The sequence below is a fragment of the Phodopus roborovskii genome, unplaced genomic scaffold (genome assembly GCF_943737965.1).
Source record: "Phodopus roborovskii unplaced genomic scaffold, PHOROB, whole genome shotgun sequence".
NCBI classification, from domain to species: domain Eukaryota; kingdom Metazoa; phylum Chordata; class Mammalia; order Rodentia; family Cricetidae; genus Phodopus; species Phodopus roborovskii.
In genome coordinates this window covers 34,924,010-34,944,469 of record NW_026126410.1, presented here as the reverse complement: position 1 = coordinate 34,944,469, position 20,460 = coordinate 34,924,010, and the positions used below count along the sequence as shown (strand labels likewise).

Below are 20,460 nucleotides of genomic sequence, written 5' to 3'. Positions count from 1 at the left end.
GGCGAGAGCAGAGGAGGAGAAAGCCATGTTAAGGGGCTTTAGAGAAAGAGTGGAAGGCTAAGCATTAGAAAAAGCACACTTAGGAAAGAGATAGAAGAAAAGGAACAGAGCGCAGTGGTGGCACATGCCTTTAACCCCGCACTAGTGAGGCAGAGGCAGGCAGATCTCTGTGAGTTCGAGGACTGCCTGGTCTACAGAGCTAGTTCCAGGACAGGCTCCAAAGCAATACAGTGAAACCCTGTCTCGAAAAACCAAAACAGGAGAAAAGGAACAGTTACGATCCAAGTCATTCTGAAAACAGGCAGACTTAGGAAGCTATCAGCCTGCAGGCCTGTGAGGGAGTGCACTGGGGGGCAGGCAAAGCACACCATCTTATTAAAGAGAACTTATCCCTCCCATCATTAGCATGGCTTCAGGAGAACCTGCCTTCCTGAAGAGTGGTCCCTTGCTCAGTTAATTGGTCTGAATTCATTAATTTTAATTATGTCAGAATAAAAGCCATAAATGTTGAGTATATTCTGCACCACAAATGTAAGCCAGGCATGATTACTTTACATGGTTCTGTACAGCTGTCTTATGTTTGTACATGGTCATGAAGCACATATAACCACTCATCTTTTGTCAAAACATATAGTCTAGAGGCAAGAGAGTCATGACCAGGCTACACAAGGCCTAGAGAGGAAGGCTTAGCAAACCCTAGATCTATATAGGCTTTTGATGGGTTTCTATCTCCTTCCCTGCTTCTGTGCCCAGGCAGTGCCACAATTTCCCTTTCAGGCAAGAGGCCAGGGTGCATCTGAATGTGCTAGATCAGAGAGCTCTGTGTATCCAGAGCAAAGGGGTTAATTCTCAGAGCCCTGGGCATAAAGGATGAATGACCCAGTAGCCCCAGGCAAAGGAGCAGGTGACTTAGGAAGAGATCTGGCCAACAGAAACTAGTCCCAGTCCCAAAGGAGTTGGTTCTCTCCTCCCTTGTGGATTCTAGGGGTCAAAGTCAGGTTGTCAGGCAAGAGCATACATTTGCTCATCCATTCTGCTGGCCCCTTGAGAGACATTAGAAGGGGGTAACTAGAGCTGGAGAAATGGCGTGGTAGGTAATTGTGTGTGCTGTGCAAGCATGCAGTTCTGACCCCAACACTTGTTAAGAAGCTAGGTGTGGTCACAGCATGCCTGTGACCCCAAAGCTTGGAGAAGGGGGGTTCAGAGTTAGAAAAGGAAAGTCTCTTGGGCTTTCTGGATGATAGCCAAGCAGTTTCAGTAAGAAGGTATTTCAAAAAGAGCAAGATGGAGTGATACAGCAGGACACAGCATATCCTCTTCACAAGGGAGTGCACACCACACATACCAGTGAGTTTACCACACACACCTACACACACATGTACATACTCACACAGATGAACAAAAGAGGATAACTAGTCATGGGAAGACAGATTGTTTCATAATTTATTATTATTATTATTATTATTATAGACAGGGTTTCACTATATTATCGGCTCTGAACTCATAGATCTTGCCTATTTCTGCCTCCGAGTCTTGGAATTAAAGGTGTGCAGCCGTTTCACACTTTATTAATACAAACATAACCTAGAGGTGTCTGAGTGGATGTCACCCAACTTGCTGTCTGTCCTCTAAACCCAAACAGCCCCCACAGCGCAACGCTGCCTGGTGTGAGTGACTATCATCACAGCCTTTTCTACTATCTTCACAGATCACGAAGCCAATCACCCAACTCCACTGTCGCTCTAAGTGTGGTTACAACATTTTGCTCCAGGGCTGGAGTAGTGGCTCAGCAACAGGGCACTTCCCTAGCATAACCCCCAGCACCAAGGAAGCAAAACAAAATCACTACAGAACACCCAAGAAATGAAGTCATTTTATCCAAAAGCCTGGCTGGGTATGTATTGTGGTAGAGGAATGACCTCTATTTCTCTGCACTTTGTAAAGTAATAACAAAGAAGTGGCAAGAAACCATTGTGTCCCTGCTATTTTTTTTTTTTTCCCTTTTACCTACAGCAACAGAAAAAAAATCTGTACTTCATATTAAGGGAATCTTGGATTTGATAAAGTAAGGTATGGATAATGTTTAGACCAAACAAGTGATGTACAGTTCCAGAAAGAGTAATTCAAATACTAAACCCCAATGTCTAATCTTTCTGTGTTTCTCTTTGCCGTGGGCAGATCTGCCACCCATACATCCTTGCCCAGCCATGGAAGATACGGTTCCAGAAGGCCCACACCATGCAGAGATCTCAATATTTGAGCAGGAAGCACCAACCCACAGAAGAAGGGTTTGTGAAAGAGCCCAGGCGTGACTGGAAAGCTAGGGTATCAAATGTGAGAAGGGGGTCACTTGATACACGCAGTTGAGGTGAATCACCATGCTAACGCGGCAGGAGTCATCCATATTACCCATGTCAGTTCTAGCTTGACTTTTGTGAGGAGACAAGGAGTTTTGGAAATAGCAATGTGTTATGAAAACTTGGACAGAAATGTTCTGGAATCCATTATGCTTCTCTCCTCAGACCTAGGCCCTTATCATACCAAACCCATGACAGGGAAATGAGGCACAGTGGCCAGGCATGGGGCAAGAAGCAGGCTTGGCTGATGCTGTGGGCAGTGACCCCAGCTTCACCTTAGCTCCCTGTAACTGCAGACTAGTTCTCACAGCAGGATGGCCTCCCTGATACCCATCAGTCTGTCCCTTCTTTAATTCTGTTCAGAATAGCCTCGGGCTTTTCTGAGGAATGTTAAGGAGAGACTTTTCTGATGAGATCTCACTTGTTAAAATACCAGGCATGAAGAGATCACAGGCTAGGGATGCTCCAGGGGAGAGAATCAGATGAGGCCCAGCAGGTTAGCCTTCAATCCAGAAGTCTCCCAGGTTTTAGGGCAGTTTTTGGCCAGCGATTGCTACACCCTGCTATATCCCAACAGAAGGAATCTGAAAGGCCACATCACCATCTAAATACAACCCAGAGGGAACACCTGCCTTCTGTGAATGTCTAAACTCAGCAGAGGGCTACACCCTCCCAGGCTGTCAGTGCAATTTGGCAGCAGGGCAATCTGTCACCCACCAAGACATACATACACACACACACACACACACACACGCACGCACGCACGCACGCACGCACGCACGCACGCACGCACGCACGCACGCGTGTGCACACACGGACCGTGGGTGGGTGGGAAGGATGTGGGAGAGAACCCACAGCAACAACACACACACCTTGGGCGCGCGCGGGGGAAGGGGGGGAGAGGGGAGCCAGTAGCATAGCAACAATATACAAGTAACAAAAGCTATCCCAGATATACAAGTAACAAAAGCCATAAATTATCCCAGAGTCTTCAGACTGGAATGACTATCCTGGGGTCTAAACAATTGGTCACAGGAGGGAAGGCTGTTGGTCTCTAGACACACACTGAGTGGCCTCATACACCTAGTTAGTGTGTGTGACTCTGAAAGCAGATCCCTTCGGTGGTCCTAATCCAGTTCTCTAGTGGACAGACTTGATAGCTATTGTGGTTGTCTTTTTTGGCTACTGAACCTGTAGAACAACTCTAGAATCTGTCCAAACCACCCATCACTTCCATCCTGAGGATACGCAAACACAGCCACAGATATCTGAATATACCTCCAGTTTCTCATAATGAACTGACAGAGAGTGCGGGGCCAGATGACTTTGCCTCTTCGTTCCACTGGTGCCAGAGGCACCGAATCAAGCAGAGTAGAGAGTGAAGGCAAGAAACCCTATGAAAACTCTGGTTTTACCTTCAAACTAAAAACATCTGTGAGAAATTTCAAGTGAGGGTTGCAGTTATATGTTTCACAGTACACAGTGGGCAGGGACAGAACAATATTCTTGGTGGAACTGAATGCATGCTAATCAGGCCATTACTTGAAATCTCCACATTCTAATTAGCATTCTTCATACTCATAAACCACACCTACGATTTAGGTCAGAGACAAGTTAGCTCTTGGGTCAGGGCCTCCATATTCAGTACCTTTAAAATGGTATCAGGATATTTTTTACGTGTCATCCCTTAGCATGTGACTAATTAGTGCCTAGAGTAAGTCTGGAGAACACAAGTCCAAGAGCCGAGGCAAACACAGAGCTGAGCCGGATCACTTTGTAAAGTACGAAATTCAAAGTAATTGGGTACAATCAAATTTCAGCGTGGAAAAATAACAAGGAAAAAAGAAGTGAGTTATTTTTCATTCTGGCTGCAGATGGGCTCCAAGCTTTTATGGTCTGAAGGAAAAGTGAACTTCATGCCATCTAAGAAAAAAATCATCAAGGACAGAATTTTTCAACATGATGTTTCCTGTCTTTAGAGAGTCAACCTCAAGGTACATTCCCAGTTCACCAAATCTGGGATGCTAACACCACTGATAGAGCTAGCTGCCCAGTGTGTCTCATGGCCAGAAAGGAATGGGCATGTTTTGATTAAACTGTGGTGCACCAGAAATCCAATGGGCCCCCGTGCTCCCAAGACTCCAACTGAGAAAAAGCTGACAGGCTCACAGTATAAGATGTGGCATTATTAGCCCTACTGTTCAAAAGGGAAACACTGCCAGATTAGGCCATTCCTGCCAGAACATGCATGAACACGCCTGTGACTGTATATTGAATCAACACATGTCAAGTCAGAGCCCAAAGTCAAAGGATTCGGAGAACACTGTTAGCAGCAGCTTGGAGAATAAAACCCATGTTCTAAGGGGCCAAAGGCCAAGTCAGATTTCTCATCTTCTTTTCTGTTCTTTCACATGACAGAGTTCTAGAAATTATTACCTGGGGGAGAGAGGTAAGTCTGAAGGTTTCTAAGAGGCTTGCTTGCCAAATGAAAATTGACTCATTAATGTTTTGTATGAGCCCAGGATGTAGCTCAGTTGATACAGTGCTTGTCTAGCACTCATGAGACCCCAGGTTCCATCCTTAGCACTGCATAGAACTAGATATGATACACACACCTGTAATCCCAGTTCAAGGCCAGCCTCTGCTACACAGTGAGTTCAAGAACAGAATGGAGTACACGAGGCCCTATCTCAAAAAGCAAAACACCCACACATTTGTGGCAAGTTTTCCATTTAGCTTTGAATCCAGTAACTGCACATACCTAATATCCTATTTCTCTTGGGGAGCCAGCATCTCCTTTTAAAACTGCTTCTAATTTAAAAAATTTACCCTTAAGCTATCTTGTTATTAAGTACTTAAAATAGGTGTAGAGAGATAGTTTAGTGGTTAAGAGCAATTGATATTCTTGCAGAGGACCTATAGTCCATTCCAGGCACCCATATGGTAGCTCACAACCATCTATAACTCCAGTTCCAGGGAATAAGATGCCCTCTTCATACCCCTGAGGGCACCAGGCACTCATTCAGCGCATAGACATACATGCAGAAAAAACATCCACATACATAAAATAAGTAAATCAACATTTCTTTTAAATGTAAAAGATAAAGAACTTAAAACACATTGTTACTCAGTTTATAATTGATTGTAAACTCTCCCTAGACTCTGCCCCCCCCCCAGAAAGCCAGCCAAACAGTGGCATCTCTTCGCCCAGAGATACTCCAGACCATGACTATTGGCTATTTAAAACCTGCCACCTGTGCCGCCATTGTATTCTGTCCCCTGCCTTCCTGAAGGCTACCTGGGAGTGCTCTGTCCTATTTATTAAAACTGGATTTATTAATTCAGTCTGATCTGGTTTATTGCATTGGCAGAGGAGGAATCCAGCATTGCGGGATAGATATCCTCAAGGTGTTTAACAAGAAAACTTAAAAACACAAAACAGTTACAACAGAAAAACACACTAAATGATTTTTCTGCATTTTGGAGCTGGATCCAAGCATTTTAAACCAAATAATAAAGAAAATATGTAGGCTAACATGTAGGCTTGGCAATGCCTCCTTTCAAAGTATTTCCTAAACCCTGATGGTATCACTCAAAAAAGCTGGCTTACACAGGCTCCATGGATGAAGGGTTTCCCACTCACAGGCGGTTACAAGAACTTCATATCCGTTTCTAACCATCTATGACAAAAGCGCTTGGGAGAAGCCTCTCCCAGAGGCTGTCTTGAGGAGAGCCCAGGCTGGCTCTCCAGTAGTCTTACCTTCTTCGTGTTGGGCTTGATGCATCGAACAAAGAAGGGATTAGAGGAGCTCAGAGTTGCCATTAAGGAATGCAGGGAATCCTGTCAGGAGAAAAAGGGCAGGTGGATTTAGTCAACATAAAGTAAAAAATAACAAATCAGAGAAATGAGAGTATTTCCATTTTAAGTCATCTCACCGTAACACAAAACAAGGAAAAGACCTCACTTAGATATTTAGAGTCTAGACTCCAAACTCAAGTGCTACTTCATTCCTCTGTGGGGCCTAGTAGAGATCTACTTCCCCAAATCTCAGGCCCCACATCTATAAAGTGGAGATGGTGACAAGTGCGCACAGGGTGATGTGAGACTGGGCACCACAATGGACACAAAGAGGTTGGTCCGGTGACTGGCACAGAATGTGTGTTTAATGGATGGGAGCTGGCATCGCCATAGCTTCTCTGTGTAAAGCCAGCTAGCTTCAGTCATGCTTCAGGCCCTGCTGACAAGCTCCTCCTCCCCTCAATCTCCAGCAACACAAGCCTTTGCATCCTGATGAGCAACCTCACAGGGAGGATTTCATCAGTGTCTGTTGACTGAAAGGATGCCACTGCCCCTTCAGTCGGGATTTTTGCTTTAAGGGCCAACAGATAATTAAATGAGAGTGCAGTGGTCTTCATAGGTTGTATTTCCAAATAACAGAAAGCGCTGACACAGTCAAAACGCAGTGTTCATTATTTCCCTTGAATTTGGGTAACTGCTGTTATCTGGATATAGAATTCCAAATTTCCAGGTATGATGGTGTTTGATATATACATATATAATTATATATAATATGTATAAAATAAGTCTTTTGAAGGACATGTGATATTTCTTTTCTTTTTTTAAAGATTTATTTATTTATTATGTATACAGTATTTTTGCTACATGTATGCCAGCAGACCAGAAGAGGGCACCAGATCTTATTACAGATAGTTGGGAGCCACCATGCGGTTGCTGGGAATTGAACTCAGGACCTCTGGAAGAGCAGTCAATGCTCCTAACCTCTGAGCCATCTCTCCAGCCTGAGATATGCTATTTCTTTTCTTTCTCTCAACAGCATAGAATTAAATAGATTTCCCTTATTTAATTAAAAATATGTTTCCATGCATTATGTGAAAATACATATATTAATACATTTATGCATTATACACACACACATATATTTTAAAAAATATTTCAATGTTCTATACGCACATTTCAGAGTCTCCTGTATACATATCTATATATGATGCATCTGTTTTATAGATATATATTAAGTGTTCCAGGTTGTTCTGTGGCAAACCATCAGAACAATAACCTACTAAGTAAGTATGTTGTAAACATCAATGCACAAACATTTGAGCACTGGCATGCCTACACAGTTTTTCTCACCATGTCTCAAAATAAAAATAAGATTGGAAGTACTGAAATATTTCTACTTTAACGATATTGATAATCATAAGACTGTCATGCCACTAGAGGGAAAGAATACCACAAATTATATTGTTAATTTATAAAATCTAAAGGAAAGTCTAAATGTTCATGTGTATATCTTTTTTGTTCTTTTAAGTGTTGGTAATGCATGATTTAAAAAACAAAGCAAGTACTCGGTTACTGTATATCCCCAACCCTCAAGATGTGAACCTCAAAAAAAAAAAAAAAAAAAAGAAATGATCTAACAGAAACAAGGTCGTTTCCCCCTACACTTCATGCAACCCTACTCCTGCCTCAGTTCCTTGAATCACAAGAATGAGAGATTCCTGCGAGCCAGTGGGGCAGACTGACCTTGAACTGCGAGCTGACTGTGGGCCTTCGGTGTTTGCTTCCACATTTCAGCGTGTCCTGGTTGTTGCGGCTTGAGACGTGTTCAAAGAGGTCATAGATGAAGTCAAATCTGTGTGAAGGAAGCGCAGGACTGTGAGGTGTGCACACATAATCGCCAGGTGCCTGGTCAGTGTAATTACAGTGGATTTCCATGGGGATAATTAACATAGAACTTGCAGCCACACAGAAGATTCAGCCAACCAATGCTCGATGGCTGGAGGCAGCCCTAGGAGCACCAGACTTCCACTGAGGAGGGAGGAAATGGAAAGACAATGACTTGGGGTGGGGTCTCACTGGGAATAGGCCTGTCTGGAGACCCACCTAAATTCCTCCGTGGCCTTCACTTCCTCATCTGCACAGTGCCTCTGGGATGTCCAGGGAAAACCTTCTAGGACCCCCCACCGAATGCTGCAAATGCTCAGTCAAGTTCCTTATTTATGATAGGGCAATGCAGCATGCATCCTTCCATCCACCAAACCAAGTCTAGATTATTTACTGTAACAACACAATGGGCATTCTCCACAGCAGGTAAAGTGCTGTTGTTTAGGGAATAACGGTGAGGACAAAAGTCTGTACATGTTCAGCACAGCACAGGCTTTTTTCTTATTTCTTCTTCTTCTTTTTTTTTTTTTTTTTTGGTTCTTTGAGACAGGGTTTCTCGGTTGTCCTGGAACTCACCATGTAGACCAGGCTGATCTCCAACTCACAGACACCCACCTGCCTCTGCCTCCCAAGTGCTGGGATCAAAGGCCTATGCCACCACTGCCTGACTTTTTTTCTTATTTTCAATCAATAGTTGGGTTAACTCTATGGAGGAATTATCAGACCCAGAGCTGCTGGGTTATGCCCTTTGTGTAGAGCTGTGAAGGTCCAAACAGACAGGTGTGGGGAGCAAGGCAGACAGAGGTGCAAATCCTGCCTCTTCCACTTCCCAGCTGCACCACAAATACAAGGCCGCCAGCTCTCTGTACAAACCTCGGATGGCTTACTGGGAACAATGGGAGTCATTTTAGAATTTGTTCTCTGATACTAAAGCATGAATAAAATGAGGAAATGTGGTCCAAGGCTAAAAGAGCAGTACCTGGGTCTCGGCCAGTACTGATCCCAACTCTATTATACTAGTTAGTTTATTAAACCATTGCCACTACTAATAAAGCAAAAGGCTTCACCATAACTTGTGATATCCAGGCACAGAGGATTTTATGGGCTGTAAAGCTGGGAAGGTTGATGGCTTCACTGTCACCAGGAAAAGGCAAACGAGCCTGTCCTCAGGGTGGAGATGGCCAAAGATGGCAAAGGGAAGGGCGAGAGGAAGTTGAGCGGCTCCCACATTTGCAAAAGGAAACCCCAGGCTGCAGCAGCATGTTCACTACCCCTGTCCTAGCACCCCTTTACACTAGGACACAGACACCCTGGGACCCTGGTCTGCAGCTATCCAGTCTATGAGCTGTTCCCTGCAACAAAGCGTGCCCAGTGCAAGTCCACGGGCAGCTTGTATTTAAGTGTTTTAAGGCTAACAGGCAAGGCCTCTTTGACAGGTAACATGCTGTGGCGTTTTCCCAGCATCCCTGCATTTTGTCTACAAATAGAAATGGCTGATAATAGCTTAAGCGTTGCCTTGCCACATTCGAGGACAGAAAGTTCAACATCAAACACTTCAGCTATCCCTTCACCCCAGTTCAGAGCTGGCTAAGCGACAGGATGACCACCTGGTATTTACAGTCTGAGAAACAACATAGCTTTTTTAACAATTGTCTACTTCCTTCCTTAGATACTAAAAATTGATTTCTGTATATATTCATGCTAGATCCCCCGAAGGTTTGGAAAGCCTACAAGAAAGGGCCTTGTCTCAAATCCTTTTTACCAAATCGCTGGACAATAGGGAACTTCCTGGCTTAATAGAGACAAATAGCAAAACTAACCATTAAAGTTTCTACATGTTTCCCTTAACTCTCGATGGTATGCACTTACAATTCCTCAGTGAATGAATACATGTATGTGTGTTTATGATTCTGGTTGCATCAACCCTTCCTTACTGTTATTGACATCTCACAACAATGAGAAACAGGAGCCTATGAAACCAGACCTGAAATTAAAACAGCTCAATGACTGTAGTGGGGAGAGCAGGCTGGACTGGTCAAGGTCAGGTTTCTGAGTCAAACATTCTTCAGAGCTAAGCTCAGCCTCTGGCTACCAGCTGAGATACTACTCTCAACAACCACTTAACTACTCCCAGCCTCAGTTTCCCCCCTGTAACAGAAGTGATGAGAGTATCTAACTCATGGGTTTGCTGTTGTTTAAGTGGCAGTCCTTGCTACTCTAGGATATCCCTTAAGTCATTGATGAGAAGTCTGGGCAAGAAGCTAAGGCAAGTGCTTCCACAATAGCAGTCTGTTCTGCATTCACAAATGCAGACATTTGCACAAATGGTAACTTTCTTACTAATGCCTTCCTGGTGGAAACCCCAGCATCCATACCTGCTTTCTCTCAGCAGGTTGAGAAGGTCATCCCTAAAGGTGTCTCTGTTCTTTTCCAGGATGCCTCGGACATCATACTGCACCTTGTTTAAAAACAAAACAAGAGAAAGTGTCAGACTCTTAATGAATTTGTTTCCTTATGACCAACTACTCTTACTCTTTCCATACAAGATCTCAGTATAGGGCACAGACTAGACTCAAACTCAGGATCCTCCCGAGTACTGAGGTCACAGGCAGATGGCCACCACACCTAGCTAGCAATTTCTGTCAAAGCTAGACTCAGGAAAAAGCAATCATTTTAATAAAGTTGTGGCTGGCTTTTCAAACCACTACTTCTTATGAGCATCAACTGGGCAAATATCAATAAGCACCCTATTTTACTCGTTTGTTTGCTTGTTCCTTTTGGTCTAATGCAGCCAGACTGACCCCACACTTTCCTCTACAGGCAAGAATGATCTTGGATTTCTGACTGGATGAAACTCCCAGAAACACAACAATGTACCTGGCTTGACCATTCTATACAGGTTAAATGGAACATTAATGACTGTGGACAGTCTGGAATGTTGTAGGTAGGGAGTCTAATAACAAATTACCTTGGGCTATCTTGTCCTCCTGAATAGCTATTACCCTCCTCTGTGTGTGACTTAATGTCCTTGTGACCATCATGTGTAACCTTTTGGGATGCATTGATTGATTTCACAGGCCACTAGCTCCCACCAACAGGAGAGCGAAGGATGGCCTCTGAGTAGATGAAGCCTGGAGCAGAGGCTCTCTGCTTTCTTTGCTGTACCTACCTACCTGGTGTTTCCATCAACATATTTGAAGAGAGCTTGATTACGATTTTCTCTATTGTGTTTCTATAAAATTTCTTGAAAATGTTATCACCTAGGAACACGATGTTTGGGGTAACCTACACATGCATTCCCAGGCATAGTCATTTCATATTTGGCTTCGGAATAAGGCTTCCTCCTGCCCCTTTGAGGTGAGTGCCTGGTTTATGTGGTAACAGGCATCAAAGTCAGGGTTTTTTGTATTCCTAGTAAGTACAGTGGCAAATGAGCTGAATCCCCACCCTCAATTAGTGTCTTAAGAAGAATTACCTCTCCAGCATAGTGCTTCACTCCAAAATTGTTGACAGCAACCCGGGGCTTCACATAAAAGTGGTTATTCTAATGAAAACAAAAACAAACAAACAAACAAACAAAAAAACCAAAGGCCTTATTTTATTAATTGATTTTCTTTGACTTCTTGAAAATCCACAATTAACACAAGGCATCAACTGCAAAGCTAGCCATGTACCATCAGAGTTTTGGCATATGGCAAGGGACAAACTCCTAAGCATTGCTCTCAACTGTGTCACGACAATAGGTTCAACGTTTCAGTTCTCCACTTAAGACATAAACTTGGGCACTTTCTGTGCTAAAAGCTAACTTTTTTTTCAATATAGTTCTAGTAAGTATGGGCTGAGAAAAGCTTCCATTTCAGGGACACTGAACATTAAATGCGGGAGGCACAGTATAGCCACCAGCACTGGCCACCTCACACATATTCTTTTTTTTTTTAATTAATATTTTAATTTTATGAGCATTGATTGGTGTTTTGCCTGCATATGGCTATAGACAGTTGTGAACTGCTAGGTGGGTCCTGGGAATTGAACCTGAGTCCTCTGGAAAAAACAGACAATGTTCTTAACCACCGAGCCATCTCTCTAGCCCCCATCACACATAGACTTAATGCTAGGATCTGCTGCTCAGGCAAAAATGAAAGGCTGGCAGATTTTGACATACAGCGTGCTGATTGTGTAACTTCTCCAACAAGGTGCTGTCTGTGGCTTGAGGAAAATGGCTCTCTTCGTTGATCAAGGCAAGGAGGCCAAGTTTCTATGAGAGGGGAGATAAAGGTTGAATGGGTTAAGCATGGAGTGTCTGTCTTTCAAAGCACTTCAGAGCCCCCACCCAGTCAGAGCTTAAAAAAAGAAACATTGCAGTCCCTGGGGCGGAAAAACACTGAGTGAAACACCCAGGAAACCAGTGGAATCCTAGATGTCTTCTCAAAAGCGGGACCCACCGAAGAAATGTCATGGATAAACTTTTACAGCTGGCACGTCTACCAGTGACACTGACAAGGCTTTGCTGTAATTAACATCTAAGCAAGGCCAGTTCACACACAAGTAGATTCTAAAATATTGAGCTCAATGAGACAATAGCCTGGAAGCAGCCAAGTATTTAAATCCAGCCTCATGGTGCATTCACATTCATGTTTCCAAATGGCCCATTGTGTTCTAAACATTCACATCTTTGATGTGCAAGTTTGCACAAGTTATTTTGTTCCCATAAATATGAATCAGCCCAGCTGGACACCCTTGGGACTGCAACCATTCATTCTTCAACTACCCATTACCTTCTCAATCAAGTCTAGGCATTCTCCATTGTCTATCCAGTCAATATCTTCCCACACCAACCCTTCTCTGGAGGAAGAAGAAAAAGGGCCATGTGAAATCAAGATACACCTCCGTACTAATTTACTTGCTGATTAAAAAAAAAAAAAAAAAATTTTTTTTTGAAGTGGAATCTTGTGTGCTTACCTGCTGTATTCTAGTTGTTCTAAAGAAAAAATATGTTTGTTGAAGTATTCCTGAAGCTTCTCGTTTGCATAGTTGATATTGAACTGTTCAAAGTGGTTAACCTAAGGGTGGGGATACAGTGAGTAAGTTCTTCAGGGTCCTCAAGAGTACACAGAAAAGCAACAAAGTGGCAAGAGAGAAGAAAGGTCTACAGAGAAAAACGTTCCTGGCTGCTTTGAGAAACGTGTTGAAAAGCAGCTTCCAAACAGAACGAACGCATCCATCCAGGATTCCATAGGCATACCTCGAAGTTTTCAAATCCAAAGATGTCAAGGATGCCAATCGATTTGAAGTCTTCTTTGCCCTTGATCCGACTGTTGATCTTCTTGATTACCCACTCAAAGCAGCGTGCATAAAGTGCCATGGCCAAGGAGTCTCTGCTATCTACTGCCTGGAGGAGAGAAGACCATGGTGGCAGAAGCATAACCAGCTTATCCCATCCCGCTGGGATCCTCAGACCTAAGTGGATCAGTGTCATCCAGCAACACAGGCAGCTGAAGAAAGGACAGACCCATTTACCAAGAACTCCTATAAACTCCTGCCTCCCAAACTCAACTTCATGTGTCCATTTATACACCAGGGTCTGAATCTATATACAGGAGCACTGATATATATTTTATCAGGTTAAAAATATTAAGACCTAATATTAAAATTATTTTCTTCATCTTTTAATTTTTCACTCAAAGTTTTTTCATTATAGGATAACATTTTTGTTTAGGAAAAATTAGGCTAGGTGTGATAAAGCATGTCTCTCAACACAAGGGAGGCAGAGACAAGCAGATCTCTGCATTCAAGGCTTGCCAGGTCTACACAGAGCATGCCAGGTCAGTCAGGGCTACATAGTGAGACACTATCTCAAAGAAGATAAAAAAAGATAGATAGACAGACAGACAGGGTGAGTAAGATGGCTCAGTGGGGACAGTTTTTGTTTGGCACCAAGCCTGATGACCTATGTCAACCCCCAGGAACCACAAGGTAGAAGCAGAAAACCAATTCCCACAATTTGTTCTCTGTTTTCCACACATGAATGCAAGGCACAAACAAATAAATAAATCAGTCTAGCACAAACACCTAGAAGGAAGATTAGAAGGGCTACTTAATGTAAACTGGCTCAAGGCAATAGCAGAGGCAAAAACAAATAACACACTGCCTCACTGTCTTGCAGTATAGTAAGGATAATAACCCTCATGCCTTATTTTTATTGGATGCTTACTCGGCAGCAGATGCTAAGTAGATACATCAAGTATGTTATTTTTATCTTCCTAAGAGTCCTATGAATTAGAGATAACCATCCCTGACTTACAGAAGAGGGAGCTGAGGCATAGTGAACACATTTCCCAAGAACAGACAGCCTTAAGAGGAAGGATCAGGACTCGGCCTCAGATGGTATCAGACTGGAGCCCATCAGAACAATGTTGCCCTCTCACTTACAAAACAATTTCATCATTTCCCAGACTTGGATATCCTTTATATTTTGCCTGTGAGCCAGTTGTTTAAAGGGTTCATTGTGGTCACATAATGCAAAGCAAGACAGGGATCAGAAGCCCCAAGAATGTCATTTGAGCCTGGTTTCAATGGCACTGAGGACAGGGGGCATGCATACCTGCTGAACACTGAGAGGCGTGAGGATCTCTTCTCCCCTGAGGAACATGGATCTCTGGGTCAGAGAATCTGTGAGTTGTGTTGGGTCCAGCCCAAGTAACTCCGCAGACCTACCCAAAGCTGAAAATGAAGAAGAAAGAGGCACAGGTGAACCCACAGTCAGTCCCTCAAACACACCAGATGCTGGACCTCAACTGGGTTCAAATCCAACCACACACAGCAACAGCAGAAGGCAGAGCTGATGGACACAGCTCATTGCTAAGGAAATAACTTCCTTAGTATTCCCAGGCTAGAAGGACCTAGTGCCAGGGCAAAGTGATGGTCAGTGACCATGAGATGGAAAAGGCCTTTGTGACTATTTTCACTGGTGGCACTCAAGTGTGACTGACTTTGCCACTGTCATTCTCTCATCAGAACAAAAATGTTTTTAGGAAGTTATAGGACGGAGTTTCAAGATGTAGGACCAACAGAGTAGAACTCTGGGCCCCCTCTCCGGTATGATAAGACCACGCGGAAATACTTAGATTAATAGAAATGGGTTAATATTTAAGGCAGAGCTAGCCAATAAGTAATACTAGTAACAGGCCTACAGCATTATAACTAAAAAAGAAAAAGAAAAAAAAAGAAGAAGTTATAGAACACAGGCATCTTATCAAACTGAATTTAAGAGCAGACACAAGCTGTTGGGGCTGGAGGAAAATCTTATCAGTTAAGAGCCCTTGCTGCTCTTGCAGAGCACCCGGGTTTGATTCCCACCAGCAACAGTGGGAGTCTCAACCACCTACCTGGGAAGAACCCTGCAGTCACACTGGTAACACACAGACAAGCAGGTGCATATACATACACATACATAAAAACATAAAAATCGAAAAGGGACAGAGATTCTGTCTTTTATGATGTAGGACATTAAGGAAAGTTGATATGGCTGGATGGTGGTGCCTCAATGAGTTTGAGGTCAGCCTGGTCTACAAAGTGGGTTCCTGGACAGCAAGGGCTGTATACAGAGAAACCCTGAGGGAGAGACACACAGAGAGAGATTGCACTTGTTGCTCACATTTCTATTTATTTGGCCCATTTTCCTTCATAGTAAGACTAAGAACGGAAACCAATCCCAATTCAGAAACGTTACATAGGCTTTGACTCTTGCCCTGACACTTCCCATCTTTAATCCCAGCACTCGGAAGGCAGAGGCACTCAGATTTCTGTGAGTTTGAAGCCAGCCAGAGCTAGTTCCAGGACAGCCAGGACTACACAGAGAAACCCTCCATGCCTTGAAAAACAAACAAAAAATGGCTTTGGAGGACCAGGCATCAAGATTCTAGGTGTAAATTCTTATGAGGAAAACACTGCAGGGGGACAGGGGAGGGAGTGGGGGTGGGGGGCTGGCTCAGTCTCACCTGTTTTGAAGGAAACCTGCGCCCCTCCAGCAGTGATAAATTCTATGTTGCCAAGATGCAGTATCCCAGCCAGCAACCTCAAAACCTCCCGAACTTCCTCCTTGCTGAACTGCATGACTTCCATTGCCGTCTAGAAGAAAATAAAAACTGTTTGTGACTAAGTTAAATTATTAGCTATGGTTCTAAAGACGAAGAAAACAAACAAATAAAAAAAAAACCCCACCAAAACCATGATGGATAACCACTGACTTTACCAATGCTGCATATTAAAAAAAAATAATAAAAAGCAGACCTGAAGAATGCTGAGAATCCAACCAATACAGGATCACATGTGTGTATGACACAGACAGCCTCTTGCTTCCCTTCCTAAACAACTTCCTAGGAATCACTGCTGTCACAATGTGAACAAGACCCTTCTCTCCTCCAACACTAAAACACAATGAACACTGCTTTCTTTACATAACCTGCAGGCAGTGGGCTATGCCAAAAGGGAGAGCAAAGAAGTGTGGTTAAGAAATAAGCAATCATTTCTCAGTCTCCAGATTTCAAAACAAAGTTAAGAACCAAGTCAGAAATGAGCAAAATAGTTACAAGGTACCTATGTTGCACAAAACTGAACTCCCTTTCTTTCTATGAATTTGTACATATTTTCTAGGCCAAAAGCCATCATGGCAATGCATGCTTGTAATCCCAGAATTAGGGAAGCTGGAGATGGACAATTTTTACAAATTACAGGCTAGCCTGGGTCAAGCAGCAGGACATCATCTCAAAAATCAAAAGAAAATAATGTTTGTTTTGTGTGTATGTGATTTTTCTCTCCCCTCAGCCAATTTCACAAGCATCACAGAAAGGAACATCTTCATTGAGTCACGTTGGGGGATTTTCAATCACACTGTGAATCCTGAGTCTTCCTTTGCGTTAATTAAATAAAATTAACCTTGGGTCAGGAGGCTACATTAGCAACTAGTTGACAGAAAGTAATCATAGAGTGCCAGAGGACATCCTGAAGATATAGAGAGACACAGGAAGCAGTAGGGTGGGGCTTGGAGTGGCACAGCCTTTTCTGATTGGCAAGGCGGGAGGAAGCACAGGGCTTTCAGACGCCAGCAAGGAGAGACATTTCCTAATTGTGACCCAGACTCTTAGGTAGCAGTTTCCACCCAAGCCTTTCGATCTGGAGTCTTATTTATGAATAGAACGATAGAGATATAGTTAAAGCTACCTTTAGGAGCAGCAACAGGAACCCCTGCCTTCAGGAATCCCGCTACAGAACCTGGCTGGCAACTGCTGCGTTGCAATTGCTGTCTGAAATAGCAGTAGATTAAGGCGCAGCCACTGTACTGGAGTTAAAACAACAGAGCCACCTACCTACCTTGGCTCTAAAGCACTAAAAGTAAGTAAGATTTAAGAGTATATGTAAACAGTAGCTGGCGGTTCCTATCAAGTGAAAAGTATCAACACAATTCATAAAACAAAATTATCGGTGGCCGGGGTGACAGCTAAGTGGGTGAAGCACCTGCCATGCAAGCACTGAGCCTGCCAGTCATGCAAGCGCTGCATCTGCATCCAGATCTCCATAACCCATGTAAAAGCTGGATGTAGTGAGGCAAACTGCAGGTCCAGGGTGTTGGGGTGATGCTGAAGTGGCATAAAGAGAACCCCTCGAACATGTGAGCCAGCAAGAGGTCATCTCAAACAAGGGGAACGTTACAGACTGTCACAGGTGTTTTCTGAGCTCTACACGTGCACCATGACAGTTATGAGACTGCACTCATGCAACCGCGCGCGCGCGCACACACACACACACACACACACAACCCTTGGACAATTTATTAAAATACATACAAGGGTAGCAAATGAAAATACAGAATGGAACAGAGTTAATACGTTCATTGTACTAATGAATTTTTTAACTTCTTTCTTCTCAAGTCTAACTCCAAACAATTATTAAGTTAGAGTATGGGGACAGTGGTAATTAATTGAATTAATCATAGGGAAATGTAATAGCCCCAACAATTATCACCAGCATGGCCATATACCTTATGAATCCAAGCAATAACCTCTATTTACTGTCTCTTGCTATCCTCTTTATAATTGTTTAACCAAGTAGGTCCCATTCCCTCTGGTGAGAATAGCCCTGTTTAAGGCTATTATAATTATTTTATTATCCCAATAATATGGCTCAAGACTGAAATAAAAATCCTGGGAAATTCTCAGTATGGTCTGGAATTACTAAACACCAACCTAATTATAAAATGAATACAAAGTTACATAGTTTTTTTTAAAATAAAAGTTTTTATTAACCATATAAAATGGATGCCTGTGAACAAGACATGGAGGATGATATATGGCGCTAAATTCTCAAACAGCATGCTCAAGCAAGTGTGTCACAGTAAAAACTAGATAAGTGACCCTCTCAGAAAGACAGGGGCCCAGGCTGAACCCCGAACCATGGTATGCTTCACAGAGTGGAAAAGGAGGCTGCTGGGAGCTTAGTCACTACTTTGGTAGCGATATATTATACAATGACTTATATGTGTTATATGAGACCATTGCATGCATGACATTAGCTTATGTTGACTGAAGGCTGCTGGAATCAAAGTGGAGCTATTTATGTCAAGTTGCAACTGGCTAAATAAAATCGAAAAGGCATGAATAAAGGGCTCTCCTGAATATATGTTCCAACACAAGAATTTCTGCAGAAGCCCCTGCCAGCATCACAGTGTCCTCACAGGACACACTATGAGGGTCTTTGCCTATCACCCAGTCACTGCCTCTCCGGTGCCCTTGCTGTGGACACCTACACAGGGGATCGTTATTTCAAAAACACTTCAGTATCCTCCTCATTTTAAAAACTTCCCCTTGCTTCAGCATCCTTAGATATGAAGCTGATATATTCCCCTGCAGTGCCATTCTAGGGGAAACTGTTTATGTCTCTGTGTCTCTTCTCCTTATTCTGTTTTTTTTGCTTTTTGAGAGCAGCCTGGCTTTGACCTCACTATGTAGGGAAGGGTGGCCTTGAGTTGCTGATCCTCCCACCACAACAGCCTTATGGCTGTTAGGTTTATGTGGGGTGGTACTGGGATAGAACCTGGGGCTGTGTGCATGCCAGGCAAAGCCTACCAAATCAGCAACATACTTAACCCTTTATCTGTTCTCAGGGTCAACAACCCCCAAGTTTTCCAAGATTGGAAGAGGAAAAAAAAAAAAGAATCAATTGTGTGATTCATACAGAATGAATTTGCAAATACATAAATGTGGCCACACACCACTCAAAACCCCTGGGTCCATGCTGGAAGGGCTCTGAAGTATGGAAACCTTAGTGGTGGTCCACAGCCAAAGATGCTGTAAACTCAGTATTTGTGAAAAGAACAAACAGGCCATCATGCATCAAAGTCTCTCAACACTTCACACACATTTCGTGGTGGGCCAGACGGAGGCAGTAAAATAAATTAGTTGTTACTTCTGACTCGAAACAGCTTTTCATCTCAGCTGAAAAATTTATGGCCCAGTGTTGAAAGTTATATTAAAACTGGCTATGACATTGAGCATATAGTCATAGCCTGTGGTCCATAGAAAAGCAGGTGTCCTTCCAAGTAATAATCATTGAAAAGATAACATGTCTATTATGAAAACACAACACTCAGAATGCCATAGAATAAAATTAAATTGTAGAATTGTACCTTGTAAAGTAACACTTTTGGAATATATTTTTGTTTCAAAATTTTTTCTTCACTTATAATTGCTGTATGTGATATATAAAATAATTCCTTTTTTAAAATAAGAGGATTCTATATATGTGTAATGCTTATTAATGCCTCCCACCCTCCTTGTTTCTTATATAAGAAACAAAATTTTCAATACTTTCATATAGACATATGTTTTACTTGCTACAAGGGGTCTCATCTGTGTGTATAATAAATTATCTTAAATGTTTTCCAATTAGTTTGAGAGGAGGAAATTATTACTGTTTCCAGAAAGGAGCATTTTTCCTCCTTCTCCATCAAAGTTCGATAAATAATAATAGCACAATGTCACATTTATGATCTTAATAAAGACCAGCTAATTTTTCATTGATACTTTTGGTGAGCTGTTACTAACAAGCAGCTATACATTGAACATGTTCAGATCTACAAGGATATCCAAAAAGAGAATGTGTAACTAGAATACATTAGTCAAGAACATTACGCTGGTTTCACATATAAATTTCCTTGGCTTTTTACATGATATATCATTTTGTCACAAGATCAAATTTCAAAGGCCCATGCTTGTTATTTCAATGTAAACATAAAGCTTAAACACAGGGATTACGAAAGACAATCTCCTTAAACTGACTTGGAGCCAACAGAAAGGAACTGTTTCGTGTGGGGAATGATGCCCCAAGAGGAAGAGAGGGGAACAGCATCCAAGTCTTCCTAGGCAA

General features: G+C 42.8%; 1 protein-coding gene across 1 annotated transcript in view; it reads right to left on the bottom strand.

The window, feature by feature from the left end:
• The window catches only part of Myo10 (myosin X), a 188,060-nt gene that overhangs the window by 56,580 nt on the left and 111,020 nt on the right, over window positions 1-20,460 (bottom strand). The window contains exons 10-19 of the mRNA XM_051182585.1: window positions 16,038-16,167; window positions 14,642-14,760; window positions 13,283-13,429; window positions 13,000-13,100; window positions 12,816-12,882; window positions 12,203-12,295; window positions 11,516-11,584; window positions 10,416-10,498; window positions 7,900-8,008; window positions 6,118-6,198 (exon numbers count right to left, since the gene is read on the bottom strand). Coding sequence (XP_051038542.1) covers window positions 6,118-6,198; window positions 7,900-8,008; window positions 10,416-10,498; window positions 11,516-11,584; window positions 12,203-12,295; window positions 12,816-12,882; window positions 13,000-13,100; window positions 13,283-13,429; window positions 14,642-14,760; window positions 16,038-16,167 — 999 coding nt within the window. The remainder of the gene's footprint in view (window positions 1-6,117; window positions 6,199-7,899; window positions 8,009-10,415; window positions 10,499-11,515; window positions 11,585-12,202; window positions 12,296-12,815; window positions 12,883-12,999; window positions 13,101-13,282; window positions 13,430-14,641; window positions 14,761-16,037; window positions 16,168-20,460) is intronic.